Raw genomic sequence first — 23,875 nt, 5'->3', positions numbered from 1 at the left:
CCCGCCCCTACTCCCCTCCCTCTCTCTGTCCCCATGTTATCAGAAAGGCACAGTCACTCGGTTCAACATTACAAGCTTAACTTTCTGATATGTAAATGCATCATGACACAGTAAGCATAGGAAAAGGCAGAAAACCTAGTGCCATCATATGGAGATGTATTTATAAGTATCATTGTTCTGCTAATGTTCGAGAATAGAGACGCGTAGTGTGTAGGACCATTACTTCCCAGTGTGCTAATCTGTCGTGGACACCTGGGCAGTGGTCCAGTGGATAGTGTCTGACCATTAAATAAATAACTTCCTGTCCAAGCCCACCCTCTTCTCTTGCTCGGTTCCTACGCCCGGTGCACACCGGGAGCGACGGCAGCCTCATCATGCGGTGTGCACAGGCGCAGTTCTCACCTGTCGGCCTTCCTCGGCAGCGCTCCCCTCCGTGTTCCCGAATACGTCCCGCTGCGAGCAGCCTGGGGGAATTTCGCCACTCTCTGAGTTGCCAGCTCCTGCCAGCCTGCTGGAATTTTTATTAGAAATGTACTGAATTTAAGCTTGAGTTTAGGGAATTGCAAAGCTAGTTTTGAGGAAATAATGGAATGTTGAAGTCTTGAAATATTTTTATATACTACTAGTCTATTCACTTTTTGATCACTTGATACTCCTTTTGTCCAACGCGAACTTGAAACTGGATGTTTAAACTCTACAGTTCCTTTCATTTACCTCATCTAGTAAATAAGATTTGCTTTGCGTTATTGTAGAAATGTGTATGTTCTTCCCCACAAGCCCATTGAAGCGCAAAGCGCTGCCGTCTTTTCTTGTAAACACTTTAAGATGGAGCAGGCATGCATGGCTCCGGGCATCCCGTGAAGCTCTTTCAGCGCCAGCCTCTGCCCCTGGCTGCCCTCCCAGCCCCCTGCCCTTCTGCCTGGTCTACTGGTGTGGTCTAACTGCCAGGCAGCAGAAACTCCACTTCCCCTTCCGACTCCAGCAGGAAGGTTGCATGAGGCCAGAGTGGCATGGAGGGAGCTGCGAGCATCGGTCAGCGGCCTGCAAAGTTCCTCTGTTCCCACGGTGGCACGCAGCTGTTAGCAACTCCTAAAATTGAGACTCAGAACAGCTTTTGTAATTAAAATTCCTAAAATGGTATGTGCTGTGCCAAACCTCTCCTCTGCTTCTCAGCATTGCCGTTTCTTTCTTGCTCACAGTTCGGCTCCTTCAGTGAGCCGCTTTCTAAGCCGTGTTGGTTACAGCCCTTGGATGTGTATCTTTGCATGTCCCACTGTATCCTTGAGTAGGAAGAATATCTAACTCCTGTCCTACTCCCTGAGTGCAGGGATCGGTGCAGTCCTTAAATGCTTGCTAGGTGAGTGAATGGAAATCGATTGGTTATGTCTGTTGTTAGTTCTGTTTTGTTGGATACACATCTCGCCCATTGAAGAAAACGGAGTTTTAGGCAGCCAAATAATCGAGATGAGTTTGCAGTTTCTCCTGTCTGGAGAGCGCCTTGCCCAAACCCTGCAGGAGGTAGGAACTGCCACACTCAGCCACTCTGAGCAAAACACATGAGACTGGCAAGTCCACGATAAAGGTAACCCTGGACTATTAGCCGTCAGAGCAAATTTATAAGCATGTAGAAGCTTCATCCAAAAGAGCACTAGAAAAAAGTGTTACATTTTCTAAGGTTACGCATTCTATATTTCTCTCTATTCCAAATTGGAATGACTCAGGTTTTTCTAAGTCAATGTTGGTTATGGAAAAGCTGCCATCTGTTCCTCCAGGCGGCTGGATGAGCATATGGGAACCAGGCTTTCTGGGGGAAAAAAAAATGAACTGGCTTTCATTCAGAGATGCTTCCTAGATTGCACAGTGAGTGTTAATATATTGTCAGCTACTCGGGCTTCAGAAATCCAGTCCCTGTGATTTTAAATATTCTTACTTGGTTACACACATTGAAAAGACTGCTGAATCTACTTGAAAACTGGTTTTAATTGCTTTTGATATTCACAGTTTGTTATTTGGCCGTAGGTACAAATGAGAGACCAAGAAATCGCTAGCACCGCCAAAGACCTCGAGATGAGACAGCTGGAGCTCGAGTCACAAAGAAGGCTTTATGAGAAGGTATGAGTCAGTTAACTTCCAGTCTGTGCAGACCCTGTTTGGACTGCGGTCGGTCGCTCGCGGTGTCTTAATGGTCCCTTTATTTGCGCTAAGCAGAATGTGAGCGCCTCGCGGGGTTGTAAGGTAGCCAGAGCATCTGAATGTGGAGGTTGTTGTAATTCTGCAGGCCCTGTTTCTGTTAGCAGCTTAGGTTCGTTTGTAAAGCACCAGCTGTAAACTCCAGATTTTGCCTGAGGATCTTTCCACGAACGTACTGAGCTCTCCTGTCTGTGTGTGACAGTAACCATGAAATGCTCCAACTTCTCTTACAAGATTGGAAGGCAGGTCAGGCGAGAGCTGAAGTACTTAAATCTGAGCCTTCTGGAAGCCAGCCAGTAAACATCTGCTTGGTACATACAATGCATTTTCAAGAATTCCAGGGAAAAGGGGACCTTGCTTATGTCGATCTTCAATATTTGGGGAAAGTATTTTGTTACTCATTCATTTCATATTGAAAACATAAATTTTTATTTCTTTCGGCTTGAGCTGGATATTAGTAGTAACCGAGTTCATAAGAGGCAATATACATTTGATGGTTAGTCACATTCAATAAACTGAAAACATTGTGCCTGTTTCTATCTCACAGCACTTAAAACATACTGGATTTCTGCTAAAACTAAGCAAGGGATTTAGTTTGATTAGATCTCTTCTGATTTTGATTCAGATGTAATTCATTTATTAGGGTAACCTGAAGGCTGATTTGCCGTATGCTTTTATGAGGCAGTCGGAAAATCCAGTAATTTCCAAAGTAACAAAATTTGCAAGAAAAATATAAAGCCTTTTCAACTATCCTCTGAGATTCTCACCCATTACATTTTTTTGCTGTTTGGCCTCCCGTTCTGTAGACAAGCACACTGACACTTTTCTGAACTGTTTAAGATGGAGAGCTGTCCCTTAACTACTCCGGTGCATATCTTCTTTCTCGCTTCTTCTTTCTAAAGATTCCTTTGTTTACTTTCATTTGAAAAACTGCGTTAAATAAAGAGACAGATCCTCCAACCACGGTTCACTCCCCAAATGGCCACAGTGACTAAAGTTTGAGCAATCCAAAGTCAGGAGCCAGGAGCTTCCTCCAGGTCTCCCACTCTGGTGCAGGGTCCCAAGGACTTGATCCGTTCTCTCCTCCTTTCCCAGGCGATAAACAGGAAGCTGGATGGGAAGTAGAGCATCCAGGACTCAAACTGGCACCCATAGGGTATACCAGTGTCACCCAGAGGCTTAGCGTACTACGCCATGGCTCCAGCCCCAGTGTATGTTTTCTAAAGCCAACAGATCTCACAAAACCACAGTGTAATCACCAAACTCAGTAAATTAGCATAATGTAAGACTTACTAGCCTTATTCAGATTTGATCAGTTGTCCCAAAATTATTCTTCAGAGCAAAAGAAAATCCACAATTGCCCAGATTTTTTTTTTAATATTTATTTTATTTTTATTAGAAAATCAGATACACAGAGAGGAGAGACAGAGAGGAAGATCATCTGTCTACTGATTCAATCCCCAAGCGGCCACAACAGCTGGAGGTGAGCCAGTCCAAAGCCAGGAGCCAGGAGCCAGGAGCCTCTTCTGGGTCTCCCACACGGGTGCAGGGTCCCAAGGCTTTGGGCTGTCCTCCACTTCTTTCCCAGGCCACAAGCAAGGGAGCTGGATGCGAAGTGGGGCAGCTGGGATTAGAACCGTCACCCATAAGGGATCCCAGGTGTGCAAGGCAAGGACTTTAGCTGTTATGCTGCTGTGCCAGGCCCAACCTAGTTTTTTGTGTGTTTTAAATTGGAGCCCTGCCTGAGTTTGCTCAGAAGTGGTGGCATTGAGAGTGTTGGAAGCATGTGGCCGGCTGCCTCTGAGACCGCCCTCAGCTCCCACCTGCTCAAGGTGAGGTTCAAGTTCTGGACTTCGGCAGGGATGCCACTGAAGTGATGTTCAGCTTCTTCCATGTCTCAGGAATGTTTACTGATCCCTTGGGTGCTGTCTTGTGAAAGAAGCCAACCACTGGCTTAAAGAGGAGTTTATTTAACTGCTCAACAACACCAACTTAGGAAGCCCTCATCTGATTAGTTAGAGGCAAAATGTCAGACTACATGTTTCCAGATTGGTTTTACCTGCCAAAGTTATCCCTACGTGAGGTTGATTCGGTATCTGTTTCTCGAAATGTCTCAGAAAAAAATGTTGAGATTACCCTTGTGGAAAATTTGAGCTCAACATTTTATATGTATCCAAATAAAATATAATTTTTTAACAGAAGAACAAAGTTAAGCACAGATAAAAATAAAAACAAGTAAATACCCACCCACCAGATCCTGTTCGTCCTCTGTCTCATCTAGTCTGTCTTCTATGTCTCTCTGGCAAGCGTGCCTCCGCTTGGTACAATACCAGCCGTGCCCAGAGTACTGGGAGGGGTGGTGTGAGCGCCACGGCGAGGAGTCGCAACACTCTTAGATTCCCAGTGACATGCATCACTGTAGAAAGATCTAGATTAAACCCAGCTCAGGTGGAGGGCACCCAGGGTGAGGTCCCGGAAGAGCTGGGCAGATGCTTCCGCTGGGCTCTCCCGCAGCACTTGACCTTCCCTCCAAGTGGACCTGGCCTGGGTGTCGCCCAGACGGGCACCTTCCCCGGCTGCTCTCTCCTCCCGCCAGAGGGCGTGCTGATGGAGGAGGGCTCCGGTCCCCTCACTGTGTCGGCACACTCAAGTGGCATGGCCCCAGGCGTGGAGGTCACGTCCCAGTGGCATGGCCCCAGGCGTGGAGGTCACTCCCAGGAGCTGCTCGGGGCCAGTCTTCCCTTTGGAATATGCAGGGTTTGAATTACTCGGAGCTGCTCCTGAGTGGGCCCTTTACTGTTATGTCTGATACCTAGATGCCAGTTCCCTCCGCCCCCTCGGCCGATGGAGGAAGAGCCCTGTCCTTTAACACAGTAATTGACAAGGCCCTCCACCCCGTGTGTGTCTCCTGCCCGGCGCCCACGCCCCCACCCCGGGCATCTCCATTCCTTCTCAACATCTTTCATTTTCTGCCGTTTTCCTTCATCTTCACACACATACACACACACACAACACTTTTCTTTCTCATTCCATGATTGCTGCTTTTGTGTTTCATTTAATAAAATTATTTTTCCAAATGGCTACAGTTGTCATTACTAGAGACTACTGAGGAACCACAGCCTTAGACTTTTTTTTTTTCTGTTTGATACTTGTTTTATCATTTCTGTCTCTAAAGATCATCTCCCGTACAGCTCTTCCACATATAATAGAGAACAAATTTATTTTCAGCTCCTTACAAAGGAAATGATACTGCCTATGGATAAGTAGGGAAGTTTTGATCCCTCCATCAAAAAGCACCACTGGATGGTTTTGTAAATGAGGCCAAGGCAGAGCTTGGGGCAGGATAGGAAGGGCAGTAATGCAGCTTCACACGGCGGAGCTCACCGTTCCTGCCGGGCTGCGGGGATGTTTTATGAATCAGTAAGTGCTCCTCAAATTACTACAGAAATGAGGCTAATTGCACGACTCCTGGAAGAAGTTTTTGATGAGTTCTGGCAGTGTTCTCAGCACCGTTATGGTTGGAGAATTCTCACGGATCCTTCCTGGATGATTTTGGATGCTGCCACTCATGGTTGCTTTTCCCCTTGAAAATTACTTGGATGCATTTTTCATTTGCGTGCATATTAGTATTTTGAAAAAGAAGTATTTTTTTTTTCATGTTCTAGCAATTTTCTATAGAGCAGTGACTTTTTACAAATGATTTTTTAAACAAAGAATCTCACTAGAAGCCAGGAAGCCGTGGCCAAGGACCTGCGGGAAGATGCGGACGCCTACAGACGGAGAGTGGATCTCGAAGAAAACCTGTTGCACAAACTGATAGAAAACGACCGACAGCAGAGCCAGAAAGCTCAGCAGGTAGGCGAGCGGCCCGAGGGAGGCCCTCCGCCAGCAGCCCTTCCTGGCACCTCGGGGCAAAGCTGAGTGCATGCCCAGCCTCCCACGGTCTGGGGGTATTCACAGGGTGGTCACTTCACGGACTGTCAGTGGGTGTAGCTCCGTTCCCTTGGAGAGTTGTCCTGGTTAGCTGCGATTTAAAGGCACAGTGACTCTGAATTTGGGCTGTGCCTCAGGAGCCGTTCCTGGGTTTGATGAGACTGCAGAAGATCAAGGCCCCAGTGACCACCCTTGCATAGAGCAGCCTGCGCATGTCTGTTCTGTCAGTCAGGAAACGAGGGACAGTCCAGTCAGTATCGGAAACGTGGGCTTAAAGTTAGGTTTCAGAGAAAATGGCCGCAACGGCCAGAGCTGAGCCAGTCTGAAGCCAGGAGCTTCTTCCACGTCTCCCACACAGGTGCAGGGTCCCAAGCACTTGAGCCGTCCTCCACTACTTTGCCAGGCCATAGCAGGAAACTGGAGCAAAGTGGAACAGCCAGGACTAGAACCAGTGCCCATTCAGGATGCCAGTGCCACAGGCAGAGGCTTAACCTATTATGCCATGGTGTCTGACCCCCTCCCCCTCCTCAAAAAAAAAAAAAAAAAGGACTTATTTTCTGGAGTTCCTCTTAGAATACTGACTTGAAGCCAAACTTGAGATGTTCCAAAAAGAACTTTTTTCTCTTTAACAAAATGTTAAATTGGTGAATGTCTGGGCCTGATCCTAGTCCCAAAACTGGGAACAGTGTGAGGTACAGACTTTTCTCTTAGCTGCTCCCCCAAAAGGACCCCACTTCCTTTTCATGCAGGCTTTTGTCCACTCTGTAAAAATGGGTCCTTCCGATCCTCTTTCAGAGGGTTGAAAACACAAGGATGGTTGAGTCCCACCCACCCCCGGACGTCCGTCACCTCGGCTGCACGTTCTAGTGGAGGGAAGAGCTTCTGAAATGCAGCGGGTCCTGCTGGCCCCCAGGGAGATATCCTTGTCGAGGCCAGGGTGCCAGCTTGTCTTAGCTCTCACGTGCGCCGGGATCACAAGCCACTGCCCTGCACTGGGCTGCATTTACCGGATATCCGCGTGCACTGTGTGTGTCCCCAGTCTGATCTTGTTTCTGAAACTGACAACTTTTTCAAAGGTAATTGAGGCAAATTTGGACCAAGCTGAACAAGCATGCCTAAACACCGACTGGCAGATCCAAGCTTTGTATAAACAGAAATGTCACGATTTACAGCGAAGTGAATGTTACCAGGAAGTGGCCAAACTCCTGCAGGAAAACAGAAGGAAGGAAGTAGAGGTTTTAAAGGCAATGATGGAAGAGGAGGCTCTGAAGGTAGGGATGCTGCCAGAAGGGCTTCCCAGCGTGCGCTGACATGGTGGTATGTTTTGTTGACAAGATAATAATCGTAATAGGTGCTTCTCAGAGAGTCGTCTACTCCAGCTGCTACAGTGACAAGCCATCTGGTCACTGTGTGTGTGTACAGTCAGTGTTACCCAACTTCTCAGCCTCCTCGATGTGTTCTGGCCGATAGTATTCATTCTTGAATTTACCTCATCAAAATCAAAGGATTTTGATCAGGTACAAAGTATATGTAGCTGCTAGCTGGTATTAAAACCCAAGTAATAGTGCCATTAGCAGGGAGACCTCAAACCAGCGCCCATGTGGGATGCCAGATGCCAGCACCGCAGGTAGAGGATTAGCCTGTATACCAGCACCTACAGTCCCTACAGGGCTTTTTTTTTTTTCCCAAGATTTCTTTTATTTTTCTATTCGAAAGGCAGATTTATGGAGAGAAGGAAAAAGAAAAAGAAAGATCCAGCTACTGGGTCACTCCCCAAATAGTCACAATGGCTGGTGCTGTGCTGATCCGAAGCCAGGAACCTCTTCAGGTCTCCCACTCGGGTGCAGGGCCCCAAGGCTTCGGGCCGTCCTCTGCTTTCCCAAGCCGCATGCAGGGAGCTGGATGGGAAGTGGAGCAGCCAGGACAGGCACCAGCACATGCATGGGATCCCAGCAGATGCAAGGGGAGGTTGAGCTGCTAGGCTGTCACACCAGGCCCCCCACAAGACTTTATAAAGATAGGGTAAAATAGGATGAGCTCTAGGTCATGAGAGTGGTTTTTGCACCCCTCTGTGCACTGTGTCACAGTGTGTGTTGTGAAAGCATGCAAGTCATTACTCTTGCTCATTTTTCTCCTCCCCATCCCAGTGGCCTGAGGCCCTGTCTTATAACCCTTTCCTCCAGGGCCCAGGACAGGGGGTCCTCGAGAGGGGGGCGATGTGTGCAGGATCCCTCAGGCACACAGGAGCGGGGAGCTGGCCCAGAGTCCTGACGAAGCACGCGGTGCGTGGGGGATGCCCTACGTGCTGCCCGCTGCAGCCCGGCGCCTCTTCCCCTCCTTCTGCCACGGAGAAACATGGCGGTCTGTCCAGGCTGTCACCTTCTGCCCTGTTGAGTTTCACTCAAGCTTCATTTTCGTGCACCGGTATAGCCGTAGCATACGAAAATTGTGTCATGTTTCCAGTATGACAGCGATGGCCTTTGCAGACTTTTGGTAAACTTCAGGAGCTGGACTTCAATGTCATTGTTTTAAGAGCCAGCTGTAGATCATGTCTTCATTGTCTTATGGAGAAGAAAGCAGGGGCTGCCCAAGATGTGTTGCGTACCCTCCCGTCATCCTGTGGGGCCACATCTGGGCAGAGGTGGCTCTCTGAATGTTCTAGGCTTTATATTAAAGCAGAACTCTCAACGGTTCAGTCAGAGCCCAGTCTCAGGTTTGAGACTGTGAGCAAGTGGATCTGAGCTGCCATCGGGCAGTGCAGGACCCACGTGTGCAGTTCCTGGTGCTTCGCGGCCTGACTGACACCTGAGAGGCGGATGTGTGCCAACACGGGCAGTGGGGAGCCAGAGTCCTCTCCCCCTCCCCGGCCCAGGAGGTACAGACACTGCCACAGGTTTTCTAGAATCTTCCCCACTGTCCCCACCCCCCTCCACACACACACACACACACACACACACACACACACACACACTTGTCTTTCAGTGGAAGGAAGCTGAAGAAAAAGAGTTCTATCTGAGATCAGAAAGGAAAGCTGCCGCCCTTTCAGATGCGTCTAGAAGGTGGTTCTTAGAGCAGCAGATCAGCGCCGCGGCAGAACACTCTGAGACTCCATCCCACGGAGGTGAGTGCCAGGCCAGCCCCTCTCCACGTGGGCTTACAGGTGCATACTGCTGCTTCATTCTGATTGGCTGCAAAAAGGTGGTCCCGGTGCCTTTTGTGTAGTGGGGAGAAGTGAGCCGAGGAGAGCCATCACAGGCACCCCGTGGGGGCTGCTGTGCCCCCCAGTCCAGGGGCACTTTGTTCCCAAAGTGCTGTGTCCAGCGTTTCCTTTTCATGAAACTGGGTACTTTCCTAGTAGTTCTCAGAACGACAGCATGTTAAAGTATTTCCAGGAAAGTTCTTTAGAGTTCATCAAACATTACAGTTTTGTGCGAAGCTTACACTGGCAAGACTACACTCCACAGTGCTAAACTGGAGTGCAGGCGTGTGGAACTTTTACTCCCCGTGTACTGTAGTGCTTCAGGCACTGGCTGTGTGTGTACCCCTTTGAAACATGGCAGCTTCACTGACTTAGCATCACATACAATACAGTTCACCTAAATAAGGTGTCCAGTTGAGTGGCGCTGTATTCCTGTTTATCAAGAAGGATGTTTGGGGAGTGGGGATGGAGAGAGTAAAAGGGGAAAGCCCGAGCCTATGAACTTTATCATGGAAAAAAAAGTATGTTTGGAATTTTTACAACCATCAGCAATTTTAGACCATTTTGTTACACTAACATAAACATTGGGGGCCTCCACCATGGCATGGTAGGTTAAGTCTCTGCCTATGGTGCCAACATTCTATGTGGGTACCAGTTTGACTCCCAGCTGCTCCATACCTAATCTAGCTCCTGCTGATGGCCTGTGAAGCAATAAAGACCGACCTAAGGCCTTGAGTCCCTGCACCCATGTGGGAGACCCAGAAGAAGCCTCTGGCTCCTGGCTTTGAGCCGGTGCGGCTCTGGCCATTGCAGCCATTTGGGGAGTGAACCAGCAATGGAAGATCTGTCTCTCCTGGTCTGGCACAATGGGTCAGTGACTGGATCCTCGCCCTGCATGGACCTGCATCCCACATGGTCTCCGTTTCATGTCCTGGCTGCTCCACTTCCCTTCCAGCTCCCTGCTTGTGGCCTGGGAAAGTAGTAGAGTGTAGCCAAAGCCTTGAGCCTCTATGCTCATGTGGGAGACCAAGAGGAAGCTCCTGGCTCCTGGCTTCAGATCAGCTCATCTATGGCCACCGTGGCTGGCCGCTTGGGGAGTGCACCAGCAGATGGAAGATCTTTCTTTTTTTCTTGCTTCCTCTCTATAAACCTGCCTTTCCAATAAAAACAAATATTTTTTTAAATTTTTTAAAAAGATCTGTCTCTCCATCTCTGTAATTCTGCTTTTTAAATAACAGTTTTTAAAAATGATAATTTTTTAGAAAATGTTACATATTTTGAAAAAGTTGATTAAGATGTAGTATTTGTACATCTTTTTAACTATTTTGCTTAAAATTGCAAAGAGGAAAAGCTGGTTCACTCCGTGAAAGGCTACAAAGGGTTGAGGGTCCGAAGCTGGGAGCCAGGAGCTTCCACCATGTCTCCCACATGGGTTCAGGGACCCAAGCATTTGGACTGTCTCCTGTTGCTTCCCCAGGCTGTAAGTAGGGAGCTGGGTGGGAAGTGGAACAGCTGGGACTGGGATTAGCACCCATAGTAGATGCTAGTGCCACGGGTGAGTTAGCTTGCTGTGCGGCTGCAAGGACACAACAGTGCCCTTTGCAAGGTATGTGTGATACTTCAACGTGTATACACAGCAGCTAAGGCCTGGCAGCGTGGCCCAGAAGGTTAAGCCTTAGCCCGCAATGCCAGCATCACGTTCTGGAGTGGCATTGCAAGTCTTGGCTGCCCGACTTCCTAGCCAGCTGCCTGCTGGTGCACCTGGGAAAGAAGGTTTTCATTCACTAATGGGCTCTCTGTAACAGCCACTTTCTACATGCCTTACAGACATGTCCGGGTGGCGGGATGACCAGGGCGACCTGAGCAGCTTGCCCAGAACCTCACAGCTGAATGACATTTCTGAAACGGATTCTTCAACACAAAGTAAGTTGATAAGCAATAACAAGTTCGTGTACGATCTATCATTCATTCATCGCAGTTTACACAAAATTGTGGCTTACGTTCTCTGACCCGGCTGTTTTCCATCCTTGTGATAACACAGTCTCGGTGGTATTTTTCCCACCTATTGTGTGTCTGTGTTTTATTTGGTTTTGTTTTGTTTTTTTGGGCTCCTTGCAGCCACCGTAGGGAGGATGTTTTTGTCGCAGGTACGGCAGGTGCACTGAGGCAGCGCTGGCTCGCCGACTCAGGACCCTACATTGGATGCCCCAGGGAGCGTGGTTAGGACAGATGTTCTGTTTTGTGTTTCCAGTCTGTTGTTTGGAATGCACAAGGTGGAAACAGCTTATAGAAACACAGTCCCAGCAGCGGCCCACCCAGGAGCAAGCATTGTTCTCAGCGAAGCGTACAGTTTGGCTTGCTCAGTCAAGCTGCATGGTTAATGAAGCAGAACTCAGCAGGGCCTTCTGAAACGTGTTAGAGGAATGAAGTTTTTATTGTAATGGCACAGAGAAAAGGAGATACAGAGAGGAAGATCTTGCATCTGCTGGTTCGCTCCCCAAGTGGCTGCAACATCCGGAGCTCAGCTGATCCAAAGCCAGGAACCTAGAACTTCTGAGTCTCCCATGCAGGCACAGGGTCCCAAGGCTTTGGCCCATCCTCTATTGCTTTCCCAGGACACAGGTAGGGAGCTGGATGGGAAGCAGGGCCTGTGGTATTAGAACTGGCGCTCATATGGGATCCTGGCACGTGCAAGGCGAGGACTTTAGCTGATAGGCTACCGTGCTGGGCCTGAGGAATGGGCTTTTATGTGAGGCCCCAAAGAGGTTTGATGAGCAACCTAGCTCACTTGTCATAACAAGTCCTGGGAGGTGATTGTGTCACGGGAAATACTTCTGGGGTAGTCATGCTTTTTGATGCATGCCTCAGGTGTGCTGGAAATAAGCCAAAAACCCTTGGGAATCAAATGTAGCGCGAGGGATTTGGACGCTGTTCTCTCCTGAACTTGCTGTCAGAGCTTGTTTTTCACAGAGAAATGCTAAGTGTGGATGTGCAGCAGCGACGGCTTATCCAAAAGTTACTTGGCAGGAATACAACATTCATAAAAAGGTCTAGTTCTTTGGGAGGGAAATATTTCCAAAAGTTGGCCCTGGCTGTTGGAATATGTAACTAAATTTCAGGGAAGTACAGTTTTAAAGTGTTTTGCTCTTCCCCACCGCCTCCCCATTGCCCACGTCTGCCAGCCTTTGTAAGTCAGTGTGAGGCCGCTGTCAGCTTGGACCCGCTTGGCTGCTGTTCAAGCACAGACAGCTTGGTTCCTTGTACCTGCTGGGAAAGGGGCCAGGCTAACCCCTGAGGTGTAACTCGGTGGGCTCACAGCGAGGGGTCCCCCTTTTGGGAGCAGCTCATATTCACCCCACAGCCAGCTTCCTTCATTCCATAGGCCACAATGAAAAATGCTGAGCAGCCAAAAACAAGTGTGTTGTTTAGGAACGTTCGTTCAACTCGGTGATCAAATGCTCGGCTTGCAGGTGGGACCGCCGAGGGCCTGTACTGGGTTAGGCTTCTCGTTCAAGCAGGTGATCAAATGCTCGGCTTGCAGGTGGGACCACCGAGGGCCCGTGCTAGGTTAGGCTTCTCGTTCAAGCAGTTTGGTTTCTAGGATCCTTCAGGATTGACTTTTGCCAACATGCTTCCCTTTAAAATTCACGTGCTGTTATTCCCGGCATTTAGGAAATCCAGCTACTGTTCTCTTTGATTTTTGTCTTCAAGTTCCCTTCAGTCGCAAGCTGGCGGAGTGGGACAGCACAGACCAGAATCTCATGCAGAAGGTGAGGAATCTGCGCTGGAGACTGGCCGCCCAGGCTCGCAGCAGGTGTCAGGCCTCGCGGCTCGTGGCCACGTAGGAGACGCCGCGCCTTGGTCAGAGAGAGAGAGCCCTCCTTTGCAATCAGTGACTGCTTTTTCCACTTATTTATTTAAAACTTTTTGCATAGCAGAATCTGTCCGTGAAAATTATGTGTTCTATTTCACACCTTTTGGATTGTAAATGTCTCCTTGAACTTTTCTTAATAAAGATTTTGTAGAACCTGGGGTAGCCGTGTCTGGACTTCAGTCCCAGGGGCTAGCGTCAACCTCAGAGCTGGAGTTGATGAAGGTTTCCTTTAAAGATGCACAAGGAACCACAGGACCAGGAGCCCGCCGCAGGAGTGGACGGGCGAGATGGAGAGCGAGGACTCAGTCCCAATGCCGAGGCGCCCGAGCACCAGCCCTCCCGGAGCCAGAGGCTGAGGGGCGCTCCCAGTGTCCCCTCGTGTCCCAGAGCGGCTGCCCACGGGACACGGACGTCTGCCCTTCACTTCCACCGCCTCCCCTGCTGGCAGTGCTGTGGCCACCACTGCCTCTCCACCCCTCGGCTCGGCCTCTCCAGCCTCCTTTCTCCCACTCACCCAAAGCAGAGTAGGAGTAGCTGGTGGAGCCGTGAGATGAGGTGAGCTCGCACCCAGAGCTCCTCGTCGGGCTGGACACACACGGTGCCATGTGTTTGCTCGCTGTGTTCTCCCAGGGCGGTCTCCTGAGTGACGCCGACATAGGCGGCAGGCGAAATGCTCCCCTCTTGTTCCAGAATAACAGCCCTGGCATGCCAGCCTCCACCTGGCGGTCCACACCAGTCACCTCATCACAAGTGTCGAGTCGGGCTGCTGGGGGTGGCAACAGAAGGCCCGGGCTGTGAAGCGGGAGCAGGTATGATGGGGATTCTGGAGAACATTCCGATTCTGGAGTGCCCTGCTCTAGGTGACACCATAAGCTGGGGAGTTCATCAGAAGCAGAATTCAAGGTGAGTCTGGGACTCACCAGGATTCTGACTTTAACCTTGGGGCCTTCTGGGCCCAAGCAAGAGTCCACTGACACACTGGCTTGAACGGGAGAACTACTGCAGGAAGACTTACTGAATCATGGTACGGAGCAACTGTGAAGCCGTGCAGAAATCTAAGAGGGCCCAGGATGGTGCTAGGACAGGGGCCACCTGGGCACACAGCAGGGCATGCCAGGAGCCCGCGGGTGCTGATGGCTCAACTCCTTGGACCACCCCACCAAGATACAAGTCCTGGGCTCACCCAGTCCTGGCTGGGAAGTGAAAAGTGAACCAGGCAATAGAAGACATTCCCACCCACCCACCCCACTTCTCCCTTTCAAGTAGATGAAAAAGAAGTAAACATTAGCAACAAGAGGGTGAAGTAAAAAAAGGGTGAAGCCTCAGAGCCCCCCGGATGTGGGGGAGAGTTGCGATGCCGCGGTGTGCTCCTCTTCCCCCAAGGGCGGACCCCCCTGCGCACAGGTGCAGGAAGGGGAAGAGGGGCCGCAATAAGCGAAACATCAGAGCCAGGAGAAGCAGCCCTGTCTGCCCAGCAGTGTCCCTCCGGCGCCCTCTATCGGTAGTTCAACAGATGATACACTGTCAAGCTGGAAAAGTCCAGCAAAGCCAGGACTGAAAAGTAAGCTTGGAGATGCGAGCCCGGTCAGCAAGCAGCACGCTTAGCGCCGGGGAGCAGCTGACTGGGTTGACGGACAGAGACGCGGGTTTCCGGCTGGCTTTTATTCAGTAAGCTCCAGATGCCGTAATTTCCCTGGCATGAAACTGTAGGCTTAGAAAGATGGGAGTGGGTGGGGCACCTTGGCTAACATCCCTAAAAGTACAATACAGAAGCCACCTAGCAAAGGGGTGGTGCCTTGAAATCTATTAGGAAAACACCGCCTGCTGTCCCACAACCCCAGACCTGGAGTCAGTCCCCAAGCCTCCTGTGTAGCAGGGGTGGCCGGGTCTCCAAGCCAGGGCTTGCTGGGCTTAATGGACCTGAGCGGAAGGGGCTCTGCCTTGATGATGGCCACCCGGGCCCCCGTGGGGATCAGGGAGCGGCCAACCTGCAACTGTGCGCTGTGTATTTACACACTGCAATCACACAGGGCGGACAGGCAGGAACCCCCACCCCTCTGCAGCCCACTGGGTCAGCAAAGAGCTCAGCAAATCCCAAGGGGGCGTCACAGCAACCCTGGGGAACTGCGGGGCCGCTCTGGCGGGGCTCCCCACAGCCCGCTGCCAGGCAGGAGGCCATCCCTCTCCCCAGACCTCGTCGCAGCAGCCCACGTGCAGCTCCATAGCCCAAAGGAGCTTGCAAGGAAGGGCGGCACCAGACGCCCCGAAGCCGACACACCCGGCATCAGGGCAAGGCAGGCAGGGGCAGTGCTTCTGTCTGGTTCTGTTATGTAGCATCTCGGGGGCCAGTTTTTCTCGCGATCAAGCCCCGTAATTTAATATGAGCAAGTAAAATAGAGTTCTCTGGATGGAAAGTCCTAGGAGGAACAAAAGTATTGTGCCCCGTGTGAGGATCGAACTCACGACCTTCAGATTATGAGACTGACGCGCTACCTACTGCGCTAACGAGGCACCTAGCGGCAGCTAGCGTCTGCGACATAATAAGGCAATGACGGCAGTGCCGCGCATGCCCAGGGTGTTGCATCTTGGCACGCTGTTGCCTGTGTCTGGTAGCCGGGATTTGTGGCTCCTGGCTATCCGCGCGATTGTCGCCGATTCCCTGGCTCCTCTGCCTTCCTCCGCCCGTCACCGTGTCAATCGACAAACGCTGCTGCCTGCTCGCCAACGCAGCCCGGGCAGCCGGGACACGGGACGGGCTTCTTTTGGGGGTGTGTGGGCTCTGCCCTGGGCTGGCTTCGCGGAGTCGGGGTGCGGCCGCGGGTGTGTCACCGTCTGTACCGGTCTGCAGCCGGCCCGGCCCCCACAGCCAGGTGCGGGAGCCACGGCCCGTGCACCTGGTCGAGGTCCTCCGCGCGCCGCGGCCCCTCGTAGCCACACACTGGTCGCCAAACGGGGAAGGTTGAAAGGGGTCAGTCTCCGAACTCGGATCAAAACACCTGCCCAAGTGTGGAACGGCCGGGCTTGCGGGGCGAGGGGTGAACCCACAGCCGGACGAGCGCCCCGAGACCTCAGTGCCCACCCGGGCGGGGAGGCTCGCCAACGGTAGGGAGGTGCAGCAGAGGCCCTTGTGGGAGCAGAATCTCCGCTCGCTCAGGCCGAGGCGCCCCCCACCAGGGGGAAGGACCCCGAGTTCCAGAGCAGGTGCAGCTGGGACCCCTGCCTCACGCCCCCTGCCCACGGCCCCGGCTGCGGGACGCGGCGCGTTGCCAGGAGCAACGGGCGCCGAGAGCCACGCGGAGTGGAGAATGCCGGACGGCGACCCTGCGGTTGCCGGGTGTAGACGTGGGCATTCCGCCTCCTGGTGCGAATGCCGCAGCCTCGGAGCGGCGACCGGGCGCAGAGGGGCGGCCTGCCCGGAGGCCGAGATGCCACAGGCTTCGCGTCAGAGTCCCTGCACGTGTGGTCGCCACGCGGGGCACCTGCTACTTCAAGCTCCCCCGATTTCCGCTTGCGGCCGAATCGGGGAGCCCCCTGACCTTGTCTGCGGTTGCGGTTTGAGGCTTGAGTCGCGGCCAGGGCTTTGTGGGGTGTCCACTGGACGCCGGGACCTGACGACGGCTGTTCTGGGATGAGGGGGACTTTATCAAATAAAGGAGCTGCGTCGATCCACTTAAAAGTCTATTTGGATTTTCAAAACTCCAGGCCTAAGGAAGAGAGCGGAGGATGGAGGAGAAGCTCAGGGGAGAAGAGGCTTCCCGTCGGGGAGTCAAGGCTCGCACCGAAGACAGGTGCCGCGGAGGCTGGCTGCACCCTGCCTGGGTCCGGAATAGAAACAGAGGGCGAACAGCATCGTGGTTGAGACCCCAGCAGACAGCCACCGCCAGGCCTGACCAGGAGCTAGCGCCTGCTGGCTCAAGCCTCCCCTGGCACCGGCCTGATTCGCTCCTGGAGCGACCAGGCCCACCAAGATCACTTCTTGTTCCTTCTTCCCCTGCCCCTTCTTCCCCTCCCACTGCGGCCCCTGTATTCCTGCCGGGACAACCTGCAGGGGGTACTAAGTCCCGATTTAAAAGCAATACAACTTCTCTGGGGCCGGACAGGAGCCCGTGGGGGCCAGTGAATGTGGGCTTGGGACGGGGGAGGGCTAAGGAAATGGCACCGGTAGGCCTGCGGGGACCTGAGAGCTCACCTCTAGGCAGGTGGAGCAAACGTGGGGATTTCCTCATGTGCTTGGCTCTGGGTGGTGAGAGCAGAGGGGCGGGGAGAGCCCCAGGTCAGCATGCAGCCCTGCGGTGCTGGGGGGTCAGGCCGGGAGAACCTCAATAGACCTGGTTCTTGGGTGTGTGGAGGGGCAAGGCACCAGGCCAGCACATGCGCCAGGAGCTTGGGACCCTGGTGGGTGAAGAGAGCTTTGCATCAGCACACCACTCACTGGGCTTCCAACACCTGGGCTAAAGAAGCCATGCACTCCTGGGCACAAGGATTGTGGTTTGAATAGGGAAAAGAGCAGAGGGATATGGGGTAGGGAGTACTGCCATGCGAGTATCTTGCAGGTGAGGAAGGACTCCTGAGGGACTCCAAACAACAAGGTCATTGTACTTGTGGGTAAGCGAGGGGAATGAGACCTGGTGGTTTGCAGGGGAGAGACCAGAAGACCTTTATGGGTTAGAACGGTGGACCAGCCCACATGGGAGACCTGAGCTGGGCTTGTTAGCATGGATCATTGCTGACCATCACGTGCCAGCCAACATGAAAGCTAGGGCTGGGGGCCTGTCTGACAAGATAGGATTCCAGCACTGGACAGTGAGTGTAGGAACAGGGGACAGGTCACAGTCAACTGAGCCATGACACTAACCAACGTGCAAGAGAACCAGGTCCAGGGGTGGATTCTGGTGGAGGGGGGAGGGCGGAATATGTGGGCCCAACCCCATTGAACTACAAGTCCTGCTGGTTAGCTCAAGAGTTGGGGTGGTGATGGGCCAACCTAGACATGATCATGGACCCCACCAACACGAGTGCTGGGGCTGGAAGTAGGCTGGGCAGGACCAAGCTGCAGTATCCTCATGGGCACCCCCAAACAGGGTGTGGGGTGCACCGGGCCGCAGCATCCACCAGCCCATACCAAGGCCAGGATGGAGGGGACAGACTATGCTGGGTAAGGGCCTAGCACTTGCTGGCATGGTGAGATCTGGGTCTGGAGTGGACCTTAACTAGGGAACTTGGGAGACTCCCCTGGTGGGCCACAGATCCTGTTGGTGATCCAGGCCTGTGTGTAGGGCAGGCTGGGCAAGGTAGCTCCATCTGCTGGCAAGTGTGTGGATTGGTTTTGGAAGGGGCAGACCGGGAAAGATCAAGCAAACCTTAGCCACTGGCCAGTGCAGAAACCAGGCAAGAGCACAGGTCATGCCGGGCTAGGGTATCACTTCTCCTGGTTGAAATGAGCCGGGGATGGAAGCAGACTGAGCAAGGCCAGGTGCCAGCACCCGCCAGTAAGAGATGGGACTAGGGGCTGGGTCCAGCCAGGCCAGGTTATAGTATCTGAAGGCAAAGGCCAAGACAGACGAGGGGCTATGCCAAGCTGGATCAGAGCAACCACTGGAACATGCAAGATCTGTGACTGGGAATAGGCCTGGTTGGGGAGCTAAGGGGACACCCTGGCCAGGTTGTGATTGCCCTTGGTGAGCGCGAAGACCAGGTTGGGAGCTACTATCTTGTCTGAACATGGCCGCAGGGTCCCTCGGCACAAATGTGGACTGGCTCTGGGATGCACCAGACTGGGCTGGACTCTAGCACCCACTGGAGATCGTGAGAACCAGCATGAGTGTAGGAAAGGCTGGGCTAGGTCTCTTGCCCCTGCAGAGCCACATGTGAGCTGTGTCTGGGTGTGGACCAGACTTGGCTGGGCTGTAGCACCCAACAACAAGAACCAGAATGGGTGAGGGCCAGTCAGGAAAGGCCACTGTTCCTGGACAGGAGGTAGACTAAGCAGGGCTGGCCCATGGATGTACCAGTGTGTGCAAGATCTGGCATTGGAAGAGACCCGGATGGCATTGGGGAACTCCTCTGTCGGAACACACTCCCTGCAGATGAGTGCAAGAACCAAGACGGGGAGCAGGCTAGGCCCGGTAATGCTACCCACTGGCATACATTTAGTGCAGATCAGGCTGGGCCAGTTCATATCACCCGCTGGCAAATTCAAGAACCAGAACGGAGTGTGGACAAGGCCAAGCTGGGCCGCAATATCAACCAGTTCACATTGGGGCTGGGACTGGGGGCTGGCAGGGTGGGATTAGGCTGTAGCCCCCACCAGTGTGAGCTGTAATTGGGGGTGGGCCAGTCTTGGCCAAGCTACAGCTCCCACTGGCAAATGCGAGATGAGGCAGGCCATGCCAGACTGGGCCACAGCACCCAACCAGCACACGTGAGACCTGGGGAGCGGTCAGAGGGTACCCTGTGAGGGGGACTGTGAGGGGCCCCCTGACGGGCCACTACTCCCACTGGTGGCAGACCAAGCCAGGCAGGGCCATAACATATGATGGCCCACATGTGAGTTGAATCAGGGGAAAACCAGGCAGGGCTGATTGTACCTTCTGGTGCAGACATAAGCCAGGGTAGGTGTGGGTGGGTTGGGCTTTGTCGCAGTATCAGCTGGCAGTTGCTGACATGGGGGACAAACCCTTACAGGCTCAGGCATGGCTAGACAGATGGTGGCACCCCTTGGCACCAGTGTGGACCTGATAGTGCAGCTGGTTGGGATGAACTGGGCTTCAATGCCCATTGACATGTACAAGAGCCAAATGGGATGTGGGACAAACTGAATCAGTCTGCTGTACATACTGGCAAACATGTGAACCTGGCAGGGGACGGGCTTGGTGGGGGCTACTAAGCTGCAGCTCACACTGGTTTGTGTGAAGGCCAAGGGGTGGTGCTAGGATTGGGCCGGACGCAACTGCAACACTCCTGGTTTGTGTAGAAGACAGGACTGGAGACAGAACTGACCCAGCAATTGCAGCAACCCGTGTGTGCGCAGGCTGATTTGGGTGACAGACTGTGCCAGGCCCTGTTTGGCAAGCACAAGAATCAGGTCTGGAATGGCCTCAGGTGAGGTTTCTTGGGTGATTCCTTACCAACTGAACTGCTGGACTCAGAACCCCAACTATGGAGAGACTTGTAGTTTCCATGGTGTGACCGTGGAATGCATGTGTTGGAACTTGGCCTCCTCAGTGGCTCAGATGGAGCAGTGGACAGCGTATCCAGATGCACACGGAGGATATAGCAGTCCATTGGAGCCTGCAGAAGCCACCTGGTACCACAACAGAGCATGGAGGGCAGAGCAAATCGATCAACTTCCCCAGCCAAGTGCTGGCAGTGAAGATCTGGGCAAACAGAGACTCTAAGATAGACTAAGTCAGCCGGTGGATTCTGGAGAGATTTGATCATGCTTGGAGTGGCAGTAACTACAGCAATTCAAGACTGTTGAATTATCAAGACCTCAGAGTATACCCCACATTGGGAACCCTTGGATGGTTGGGAGGCTAGATGTAGCTTCTCCCCTCATCTCCCCCTTTTCCCCAAATACAGAAAGTAAGAAAGAGAATGTGGTGAAAATACTGGTATTACCCACTTACCTCTAGCCCTTGACCCTTTGTACCTTAACCAACTATGTAAAAGTCATCAAAAAATAAAGAAAAAAAATATATTTTTAAAAAGCAATACAACTGGGCCCGGCGCGGTGGCGCAAGTGGTTAAAGGTCCTCGCCTTGCACGCCCGGGATCCCATATGGGCGCCGGTTCTAATCCCGGCTGCCCCGCTTCCCTTCCAGCTCCCTGCTTGTGGCCCAGGAAAGCAGACGAGGACGACCCAAGGCTTTGGGATCCTGCACCCGCGTGGGAGACCCGGAAGAGGCTCCTGGCTTCGGATCGGCATAGCATCGGCCTGTTGCGCTCACTTGGGGAGTGAATCATCGGACGGAAGATCTTCCTCTCTGTATATCCGCCTTTCCAATAAAAATAATAATAATAAAAAAATAAATCTTTAAAAAGAAAAAAAGCAGTACAACTGAGTTCATGGCCTCATAGCATTTTTTTACGTGTCCTGGGAAAGTAGGTGTTTGGCAGAGCGACTGAATTCCCCTTTGGGGTGTCTGTGTTCCAGCCAGCCTTGGTCCTGGGTGCAGCTTCCTGCTGCGGTGTGCTGCCTGGGAGCTCAGCTTGCAACGCCTTGACACATATTGTGTTGCAGGCATAGTCCCAGGTTGTGGTGTTGGGTCAGAGCACCCTGCCACCCTGAGTCTCCTCATTCTAGAACGTCTAGAACGGGCAGCCCCCTCCCTGCCAGCCCAAAGTGCTGTGCCCGACCCCCAGGGGCTGAGCTGGTTCCTGGGTCTGTGTTAGCTGTTCCCATTTCCTTTCCAGTTCTCTCTGCTTAGAATTAAAATAGAGAGAGGGACCAAGAAGCTGAGAGGAGGCAAAGGTCCTGGGCAGAGAAAAGCCTGCTGGGCATCCTCAGGCCTCCAGGAGCCTTGCCAGACCTGAGGACGCCCAGTCAGAGCGTGGGAACAAGGCGGGGCTTGCATGGGGGCCCAGGTGTCGTTTTAAGCTCCTGGTCAGCTGCGCAAGCCTAGGGCAACCCAGAGGCTGAGGAGGAAAGAGCAGCAGCGGTTCTTTTGTCCTCTGTCCAGGCCAGAACAAGGCCACAGTCCTCCAGCCTCAGCCCTGACCGAGGGACAGTGCTCTGTGAGTCAGACTGTTTTGGAAGCAACCAGGAGGTCTTGCCCTGACCCCTGCTGTGTGACCCTTGCTGACTCAGCACAGAGAAGACCACAGGCCCCACCCCTTGGCCCACGGCTCCCCAGGCATCCCACGGCCTCCAGAGCTGTTGCAGAGTGGCTCCAACCACGCCCCAACGCTGGACGCTCCTCCTCTTCTCCCCCAGCCAGTGACTGCTCTCCAGTTGTCCCCAGTTTATGTCAAAACTTAGCAGGACTGCAGTGGATCTATGTGGTGTCCGCGGGATTGAATCCTATCCCGAATGCACCTGCTAGTCGCCAGGTGCGTGGTCTCTCACTCCTGTCACCAGACTCGTGAGGCATAGACATTCAGGGCACTGCCTGCTCTCCCCATATGGGATGGGAGGCCCTGTGGGTCCCTGGGCAGGGGAGAAGCAAGGGTGACAGCTCCCCAGGCCCTTCCACAGCACCCCTACCCCAGAAGAGACAGGTGGAGGCAATACGGGTGGCCCTGGCAGCCGTGAGGCTCTCAGGAACAGGGAATGTCCCTTCTGGGTTCAGACATGCAACAGGGTGGTGATTTTGCCCGAGGTCCAATAGGTGTAAAGGGATGGCTGGGCTTGCTGTGTGTCCTACTCCCCAGGCTGTGCTGGGTCACAAGGCCTGAGGTGCCCCCTTTCCCGGGGCGAGGGCACAGTTAGCCACAAGTGAGCCAGGTGTGCATGGGCTGGGCTGCCCCAGCGCCAACCCTTTCCAGTGTGAATCAGCAAGCTCTACCCCCTACGCCTGTGCCTGAAGTTGCACAACGGTGTTAGGGCAAAGTTGCCTCATCGGCACCTGAAGGCTTCCAGGCTTCCATGAACTTGGGCAGCAGGCTGATGGCCAAAGGGAGGAAATCCTATTGCAAAGCAGCATTGATTGGGCAGGGAGGTCCTAGAACCAAGATTCTGCAGCACACTCCCCTCACACACATGTAGCAGGTGATCAGTCAGTATTCATGGAAGGACTGAGTGATAACTTTTGCTCTCCTGAGTCTGTGAGTCCATTTATATTCAGACTCTGTTTCTTTTATTGGAAAGGCAGATATACAGAGAGGAAGATCTTCAGTCCAATGATTCGTCCGACGATTCACTCCCCAAGCGGCCGCAACGGCAGGAGCCAGGAGCCTCTTCTGGGTCTCCCATGCCGATGCAGGGTCCCAAAGCTTTGGGCTGTCCTCAACTGCTTGCCCAGGCCACAAGTAGGGAGCTGAATGGGAAGCAGGGCCGCCGGGATTAGAACTGGCGTCCATATGATATCCCAGTCCGTTCAAGGTGAGGACTTTAACCGCTACACTATCGTGCCAGGCCCTATTTTATCTGCTTGAAAGGCGGACTTACAGAGAGAGGGAAGAAACAAGAGAGATCTTCTATCTGCTGGTTCACTCCCTAGGAGGACCCAACAACCAACTCTGGGCTAGGCCAGCCCAACCCAGGAGCCTACAACTCCATCCTGGTCTCCCACGTGGGTGGCAGGCATGTGGGCCGTCCTTGGCTGCTTTCCCAGGCCCTTTAGCAGGAAGGTAGAATGGAAATGGAGCAGCAGGGACTTGAACAAGCCCTCTAATGGGGGATGCTGGCCTCTGCCATTGACCACAACACAGGCCCTTCTGCTCTCTCCAGGAACCAGGACTGATAGAAGATGATCAGAGGTTCCATGGGTTATGTACCAAGTGCAGGTGTCAGGCGGGCTTGGGGATCACATTGGTTCCTCCCTCACTGACAGGCACTAAGTAGGGAAACAAACGTGTGAACAGGACATGTCAGGGATGTGTGCTGTGATGCAGGTGGCAAGAGGAATGGCCTCTGAGCCGCTGAAGAGACTATGGTGGAAGCTACCCTGGACCGTGCTTTCGGGACTAGCTGTTCTGACCCCTGCCCCCAGCCTGAATGTGCCAGCACCACAGATGCC

At 52.9% G+C, this 23,875-nt stretch overlaps 1 protein-coding gene and 1 non-coding gene across 9 annotated transcripts in view; one reads left to right on the top strand and one right to left on the bottom strand.

The window, feature by feature from the left end:
* TBC1D31 (TBC1 domain family member 31) overlaps positions 1-13,349 on the top strand; it is a 51,161-nt gene extending 37,812 nt beyond the window's left edge. For 2 of the 8 annotated variants that reach the window (XM_040979357.1, XM_040979353.1), the window contains 5 exons: positions 2,020-2,112; positions 5,905-6,045; positions 9,106-9,244; positions 11,150-11,245; positions 13,034-13,349. In XM_040979357.1, the coding sequence (XP_040835291.1) occupies positions 2,020-2,112; positions 5,905-6,045; positions 9,106-9,244; positions 11,150-11,245; positions 13,034-13,167 (603 nt within the window). In that variant the 3' untranslated portion in view covers positions 13,168-13,349. Of the gene's footprint in view, positions 1-2,019; positions 2,113-5,904; positions 6,046-7,199; positions 7,395-9,105; positions 9,245-10,750; positions 10,787-11,149; positions 11,246-13,033 lie in introns of all 8 variants that reach the window. The other 6 variants (XM_040979351.1, XM_040979350.1, XM_040979352.1 and 3 more) reach the window with 6 other exon arrangements.
* A 2,285-nt stretch (positions 13,350-15,634) lies between these two features.
* Positions 15,635-15,707, bottom strand: TRNAM-CAU. Its single transcript has one exon. It is a non-coding gene; the product is annotated as a tRNA-Met (tRNA).
* Between the last annotated feature and the right edge of the window lie 8,168 nt (positions 15,708-23,875).

The sequence above is a fragment of the Ochotona curzoniae genome, unplaced genomic scaffold (assembly GCF_017591425.1).
Source record: "Ochotona curzoniae isolate NIBS_2020 unplaced genomic scaffold, NIBS_Ocur_1.0 contig_3190, whole genome shotgun sequence".
Classification (NCBI taxonomy): Eukaryota; Metazoa; Chordata; class Mammalia; order Lagomorpha; family Ochotonidae; genus Ochotona; species Ochotona curzoniae.
The sequence above is the reverse complement of the archived record's forward strand: the minus strand, read 5'-3'. Positions and strand labels throughout refer to the sequence as shown.